Here is an 8,600-nt window from a genome sequence, read left to right as displayed (position 1 = left end):
GCAATTAATGTATTAGTGCAATTTAAATTGGAGGTGTATCAATGATTTATAAATATGTCACTCACTTTAGTCTCTTGGATGTGCACTTATATTTGATTTGCCTAATTTTTGTGTTAACACAGTAGGAAATACATGCAATGACTATTTACTGGGAGTTTATTTTACATCTTCATAGATGTTTGTTACTTGGTATCAGGAAAAATACTTCTTAACGTGAATATTTTTACAATGAAAGAGAATGACTGAAAGTCTGATATTCCCTGGTCTGGTAGTCAGTCAGGATTATGGTGAAGCATCTAAGGTCATGAGGCCAGTATATATATCATGTCTATTCAATACATTTCCTATAGATACTTGTTTGGCTAATTTAGCTGGAAAGAAAGAAAGAAAGCACTATTGCTCACAACAGCATGGTATACAATAATGGTTTTATCTACAAAAAAACAGTTCTTCAACCCTAACTACTACATCATGCCTCACACTGATGCTAAAACAACATGATTCATAATGTATCTACCTGGAAAAAGCAGAACTATTTTAGTACTAACCGCAAAATGAAAACTATCTATATTTTTGATGCCAAAATAAGCATAACCAACAACAGATATATACATTTGAGATCTTATGCATTAAGAAAGTTTTATCCCCGAAATTGGGATCAGCAACACAGGATCTACTCAATTAAATACAGTTACGTAAACCAAACATATATATATATAGTAAAATTCTTTTTATACTTTAGCTATTTATAAAAACATGTATTTGTGTCCACTTTTGTAGAAAAAGTTCTTTCTTGATTAATTTGGTGAAATAGTACTATGACGTTTTATCGAAAAGAAACTGGACTGTGCTGGATACTCAGCAACAGATTGAGTTACAGTCTCATGCTGCCAGGTGTCAGTGGCACAGACATTGTTGAGTCAACCTGCCAGATAGTTCTGAACTGTGTGCACCGTAACTTGTGTAACACACATTATTCTTATCATGTGTTTCTGCCATTCTGCAATTTCGGTGTGAGTGTAAAATTAAAACAAAGGGCAAATGTAAAATTTTGTGTAAAACGGGGGAAATCTGCCACAGAGACCCTTGAATTACTTTGTAATGCTGGTGGATGGTCATCCTGGCTTTTCGTCATCCTCCAAGGTGGTTCTGCCCTTCTTAAAATGAAGCCATGAACTGAACTCAATGTTCTGAAACTGAACTCAATGTTCTGAGTGGCACTCATATTTAAGAAGGGCAGAACCACCTTGGAGGATGACAAGAAGCTGGGATGACCATCCACTAGCACAACCCATGAAGATGTCAAAAAAATTTGACAGATCATCCATGCAGCTTGATGCATCACCATCCAGGAAGTTGTTGACAGAGTTGGGATTTCATATGAAGCAGCTCAAGCGATCATCACGGGGGATTTGAACATGCATCGTGTCACTACAAGTTCATTCCCTGTTTCTTGACTTCTGATCAGAAGGAGCACTATGTGGACGTCTGTCAATATCTTCATCAAAAACCATTGATGACCCAACCTTCATCTCAAGGGTCATCACGGGGGGGGGGGGGGAGACTTGGGTTTATGGCTACGACCTGGAGACAAAACAGCAATCGTCACAGTGGAAGAGTCCACATTCCCCAAGGCTGCAGAAGGCAAGGCAAGTCTGTAGTGTGACAAGGAGCATGTTGATCATCTTTTTTTTGACATTAAGGGGATTGTGCATCGAGAATTTGTCCCACCCAGTCAGATGGTCGCTGCAGAATTCTACTGCAATGTTTTATGGTGGATGAGAGAATATGTTCATCATAAAAGACCAGAACTGTGGCATAGTTATAACTGGCTCCTTCACCAAGAAAATACTCTCTCCCACAGCGTTTCAGTAACATGAGAGTTTTTGGTGGCTAACAGCATGGCAGTCATCTCACATCCTCCTTACTCACCAAATTTAGCCCCTTGTGATTGCTTTTTGTTTCCAAAAATGAAATTGAAGCTGAAGGGGGTAGCACTTCAACACCATTAAGGAGATCCAAGATGATTCGCAAGCAGTGCTTGATGAGCTTCAACAAAGACTTCCAGGAATCATTTGGAGAATGGCAAAAGTGGTGGGATCATTGCATGAACTCAGAAGGGATTGAGTGCAAATTTAAATGGGGTAAATTGTAAACATTTTATAGCCTAGTCCAGTTTCTTTTTGATAATATCTCGTATTATTAAATAACCTTTGAAGTTCTAACATTCACAATGAGGATTTCTAATTCATGTCCACTTCATTAGAGAAATAACTTTAAATAAAGTTACCCACTCAACATTTTGTCCTCCTTAGTGAGACTCATGAGAAGATAAACATATATTAATGTTACACTTGTCAAGAAATCATCCACATTTTACACTAAGTAGGCTGGTCTGGTTAGCTGAGTGGATAGCATACCCTTTCTCCAACCAACAGGTCATGAGTTCAAATCTCACCATGGGCATGGATGGTGAGTTGATATAACTCCTTAAGTTTAGAGGGCTTGTCTTTAAAAAAATTAAATAAAAAATAATAATAAAATAAACTACAGCATGAAGTTTGTGAATGAAGCATCTTTACAGCTAAGCTATCTGCATATCACTTAGTTTATGAAGTACTTCACATGTTCTTATACAGTTCTTATGATAAAATGTGGATGAAAACGAGAATGTAATTTATTATCAAGTATAACATACTTTCAGACCTAAGAAATAAAATCCTACAAATGTTATTACAGCAGAGTAACTTATACTGATGCAATTTTGATAATCACTGGTAGGATACAGTCCAAGAGAAACCCCCCCCCCCCCAAAAAAAACAAATGATGCACTAAAATAATAATTTATCATTGTATTGGATTTTTTTACAAGTTGATAGCATAATGTGGATAATAGAAGGAAACATTAACCAGGAGGAAAAAATATATAGCCATGTTTATCCTGTTACAAAATTCTCATATATGCCATTGATGGTTTCAGTTTAGTATGCGTGTATGCACACACACACAAACACTAGACTGAAGCAGTGGTGATAACAGGTAAAAAAAATTTTTTTTCATTGATTTTCATCTTGTGATCATTTAATTCCTTTCTTTTTTTTTTAATATCAAACCATATGCAAAATGTAATCTTTGGGAAAAACAGAATGAGGGAGGCTGTTCTAAAGGACAGGGACACAAAATGAAAGAGGAGGAAGAGAAGTTGGTTCAGTAAGTTTCAAGCTGGACAGAAAATGGAGGAAAAGTTTAATGCAGTCATCTCTGTTTAAATTTGGCCTATGGAATGGAGCTCCACAACTTCACAATCCAAACAGGTAACACAGGATGGGGTTATATGCAAAGCCATGTTATTAGTCACAGTGATTAGAGAGAAGTAATATCTTTTACACTGAGATTGCTTGAAATTATTATTTAGAACTTGAAACTCTGCTGAAATATTTGTTTGCAAGGTGAATTGGTTTCTGTTATCTGCTGACTAATTAATGACAAATTCAATCCAATTCATGGTCAATGTTTTATACAATGAGTATTCATAGATAAATAGTAAAAAAACATGGCCTCATTTGATATGTGTATATATATATATATATGTATGCATTTTTTAAAAAAATTCTTTCCAAATGAAGTTATGTCTAGAATAATGGTGATATAATGTACCATCTTTATTTACCAGAATGACTGCACATCAATGTGTTTACTCTGCTGTTTATATATTTTTATGCCACTGAAGACCACACTAAAAATATTAGAATGCTGAGTAATAATTTTGAATAAAGTTATTTCCCAATATTGTAATTTCGATAAATTTTTACCATGAAACTTTGAAATTGTATACATTTTTAAAATCAAAAGGCATCAACAAACAGCTATATAAAAATAACACACACAATATTAACAAATAATAAACTATAGAAAAGTTCTTTGCAATAAAAATGAATTACAAAAAAATTTTTTTTTGGATATTATACAATGAGAAATCACTAATTTCTTTACTGGAGTGTTCACATATCATGACACAACACATTAGTCTATATGTTAAAGCATAATGAATAACAAATCATAATTCATCAAAAGCAAGATTATGTTATTCTTCCCCTTTAATTCATCAACTGTATTTCTCAAAATCATTTCTGGTTATTTAACGGATGTTGTCTGTGAGCAAGACATATTCAGAAATGTTAAAAATGAATGTGATATATTCATGTATGGCTTGGAAAAAAATAATTTACATGTTCTCAAAAGTTAACAGCAATGATCCTCTAAAATATATATATATGTATATATGTGTGTGTGATTAGACAGAAAATTGCAGAATGAAGGAACATATATTGATTTATGATATAAAAACTGAAAATTTGTACAACATACTTTAGATATTTATACTGCAAACATCTATCAAATAGTTGAATTACAAATGACGATGGGAAAAAAAACAAAAAAAAAAAACAAACAGGAAAACAAGATTTTAAATAATTTTGTTCAACAATCCTAAAACATAATCCAAGAATGAGTAGTTGTTTTTGGAATTCATTTTGTACAGTGTGTTTCAATTATCTTCAAGTAACTGACACAAATGGGTTAGTGTGTCAGACAAGCTCTGGTATAGCCATATAACTGCACTTTCATTTAACCAATTCTTCAGTTATCTGACCAGCAAATTGATTACCCACTGCAGGCAGATAACTGAGGGATTACTGTAAACATCTATAAGTAAACCATATAATTTTTAAATACTTACGTATAAAAATCTTTATTTTTAATTCGGAAGTGAATTTTATTTTTCAGAAACCTTTTGAATTTTAAACCTCTAACAAAGTTAACATTTTATTATTTCTTTCATAATTCACTGACTACTAATTCTAAAGTATCAGTCTTAGCAGATTAATAAAAAAGATAATTAAATATACAATTCATATATCTTTCAAATAATATCCATTTTTATAACTGAACTAAATCTCATACGACTGGCTTTAGTGCAATATAAGTGAATGAATACCCTTTTCTTTTTAATGTAGAAAACTTTGAAGATAAACTTCTACATAGAGAGTGTCTCCAGAATTTCTTGAGAAATTCCTGTATCTTTCATTCTCAACATCATTCTTTCTTTGTATTCCTGTTTTTCTTCTTCAGTAATAGAAGCTTCAAATTCTTTCTCAGCTTCCTCTTTTTCTAATTTATTCCACTGCACTCCTTTGGCAAAAATTTCTTCTGCATCACTCATGGTTGTTCTTCTTACCCTTGAAATAGCTTTTACAATAGCCTAGAAAGTAAGCAATAAACCAATAAAAATATCTGATCCTGCATTGAGTATAAACTTGCAAAATTCATTATAATGATTAAATGAATAATGAATACATTCTTTTACTTCTCATGTTTTATATAAAGTGAGAGTCAATGTAAAAAAAACCAAGCTGCACAAAGCATAATTTTTTTTTTTTTTTTGTTTTAACTCTGCCATAGTCAGTGCCAAGCTTGGTAGAGCAAGTTTCCATGTGATTATTTCAGGAAGAAAGCTCTCAAAACATTAGAGAACTGAAAGGACAGAGATGAGCTAGAAGTCAGCCTTGAGAGGGCTGTCAACAAATCTCTGTCTCTTCATCATGTTAGATTACTGTAAGCTAATCCTTATCATATCTGAAAAAATAATCTGATTAAAAGATAAATAAAAGCCAAATGGATTGTAAGGCCTTTGCATTAACAAGGATTGAGGATATTGGAACATGGAAAATGAAAGTTCTGATTGGAAAGTGTGGAATCATTGAAGATAATTACATGCTTCTTTACAGTGGCATCCTTGCATGCATGAAAGAGGGCAAGAGCAGGAGCTAGATGACTCATTTGGAAAATGAGTCATCTAGCTCCTGCTCTTGCCCGCTTTCATGCATGCATTTCACCACTCTCCATGCAAAAAATCTAGTCCTCACACACACACTAATTTCTTGCTCAATTTCTAGGAATGACCACTAGCTCATCCCATCCACCAGTCATGTACTGCAAAATTTCATCTGTATCAATCCTACACAAATCTTTAATGACTTGTATGTCTCTATCATACTTCCCTTTTCTGCCTATCAACCAATTTCTGTAATCCACATAAGGGGCATTCCACAGACCTGACACCACCTTACACTTTGCCTCTGGATCTTCTCACATCTTTTTTATCCCCCAAAAATCCAGATGACAAGATCTGTGCACCTTAGTTCGAACGAGACTTCATCAAAGCCCTATAAAGAGGTTTTATTATTATAATTTTTTTAATGTGACTCTCCCTCTTATTTTGTAAACCTATAATACATTTGTATCATGGGTGGATTAAGGATTTATTTTTTTTTAAATAGTTTTTATTTTTATTTTTTTAGATAGACTGCAAACCCTGCTCTAGAGATCAAACATAGAACTTTTTTTCAAGCACTTCAGGACTCCAATAAGCAGGGAGGTAGTCTTACACTGGATGATGAAATTCATCTCCCACCTAAAGACAATCCCAAACATCCATGTCCATGGTGGAATTCAAATCCTCCCTCTGCTGATTGGAGAGCAGTTATGCTAACCACTTGGCCAACCAGGGTGGTATAATAATCTCCTTATCTCTGCTTGCTAAGGTATTCTTCAATAACCAAGCAATCTTATGAGTTACCTTAGCCACTTTTGCAATATTCACTCTGAATTGTCAGCCTGGTTGGCTGAGCGATTAGCTTATCTGGTCTCCAGCCAAGAGGCTGTGAATTTGGATCCTGCTAGGGGAATGGTTGTTTGTAACTGTCCTACTAACCATTTACCATATGTACTGCTATAACCAGTGTCCTGGTGCAGAATGACCAATTGATGTCTTTGTGCAATAAAAATCAAAAATAACTAATTAACCCTCTGAACTTTAACTCACATTCTACCAACATCCCCAAATCCCTAGTCTCATCAATTTTCTGCAATCCAGTTCCATTAATGTGTTACACAGCTGGTAATCTTTTCATCTGCCATATTAAACTGGCAGCCATTCTCTTTGTATATACTGTCAGTCTATGTAAATCATTGTGTAAGATCTCTACATCACATCATCTTTATTAATTACTGCTCTACTCTCAATTTTGCACCATCAGCAAATGGCTGAATATTTCTCCTGAGATAATTTTCCATATCATTAATGTACAAATTAAATAGCAGTTCCAAGTTGGACTACTGAATAAACTACTCTTTGATATCTCTCCATCAGTCACCATCTTATCCATATCACAAGCTTTATGTTCATCTTCATTTGTTGCAATTTATGTAAGAGAGTTCCATGCAAAATCCTGTCAAATACCTTGGTAGAGTTCATCAGTATCACTGTGTAACCATTAACTTTTTCAATCTCAGTTGTCATTTTATTATGAAAAGTGAGCAAATTACTGAGGCATGACATACCCTTCACAAAACCATTCTGCCCCTTCTTATAGTATCCTTTTCCTATCTATCTAGTCATAAATTTTCCCCCCTTAACCAACTTCTCCAGTATCTTATTACTATTTCTGAAATGCTGATCACTCAGTAATTAATAGCCTCACTCCTGGAGCCTCTTTCATGCAATGGAACTATCCCAGAAGAAATATTCAGTAATAAAAACACACCTGGAGCTGAGCCTTAAATTAAACCATCTGATGAAAGGCATTGCCAATTCCCTAGCATGTTTTTGTAATACACTAGCTGATATATCATCTAATCCCATAACTATATACACATCAAGGGTGTGTAATATCCTATGCACCTTCAGTTTATCTATCCCTATTTCCACATCAGTTCCTGCCACCACTATTACAGCAATATCGTGACCTAGATGAAACAATCTGCAAAGTGATCACTCAGTAATCCATACTTATTTCATCTGTTCCAGTCACCTTCTAACCATTGGCATCTGTCAAAATTATTCTACTGAAATCATTCTCTCTTTTATTTGTCACATACTGAAATAACTCTTTGGGATTACTATTGGTTTTCACAACTAATTTCCTCTCATACTATAATTTTGGTTTCTTTACCATAACTAGTCATCATTTTGGTCTGTGCTTTGTGCTTCTCACGTCTGCTGATTATCTTTATTCTTAAATTCTGTCCACAGGCTTTTTTTTTTTTTTTTTTTTTTTTTTTTTTTTTTTTTTTGCAGCCTGCTGAATGATTCTACTCATCCATTTAACTTCCACTTTATTTATCCTCCTGACTCTAGATATGCAGTCTACTACTTCCTTCAAATACCCCTTTAGTATTTCCCATGCATTATCAACATCCAACCCTTGCATTTTCATATGCTATGTCACTACTCCAAGCACTCTTCCAAGTTTTGTAATTACCAGCTCTGTAGTTGCACTTATACCTTAACTGAAAATTTCATATGTTTAGTCACCTCCCAGGTCAAGACTGCATTGATCACTCTCACGAATTGGTGGCAATATGGTCACCTTGGTTACGGACAGATCCTCTGATGCATTACTAGATCCACTCTTAAATCCCTGGTATACCTTCTATCACATGCTGTTTTTCAGTTAATTATTCCTTAATAACAGCATAAATTCTATTTCCTCCCAACTGTGTCCTTTCCTCCTCTTATCTATGTTCTCATAGTTGAAGTC

General features: G+C 34.3%; 1 protein-coding gene across 1 annotated transcript in view; it reads right to left on the bottom strand.

Annotated features, from left to right (window-relative positions):
* Window positions 1-411: 411 nt before the first annotated feature.
* Window positions 412-8,600, bottom strand: part of LOC150100569 (uncharacterized) — a 305,525-nt gene continuing 297,336 nt past the window's right edge. Inside the window, exon 12 of the mRNA XM_090401835.1 lies at window positions 412-5,260. Coding sequence (XP_090257961.1) covers window positions 5,036-5,260 — 225 coding nt within the window. The 3' untranslated portion in view covers window positions 412-5,035. The remainder of the gene's footprint in view (window positions 5,261-8,600) is intronic.

The sequence above is a fragment of the Typopeltis vanoorti genome, chromosome 12 (assembly GCF_054136105.1).
Source record: "Typopeltis vanoorti isolate ZY-2024b chromosome 12, IOZ_Tvanoo_1.0, whole genome shotgun sequence".
NCBI lineage: Eukaryota > Metazoa > Arthropoda > Arachnida > Uropygi > Thelyphonidae > Typopeltis > Typopeltis vanoorti.
The sequence above is the reverse complement of the archived record's forward strand: the minus strand, read 5'-3'. Positions and strand labels throughout refer to the sequence as shown.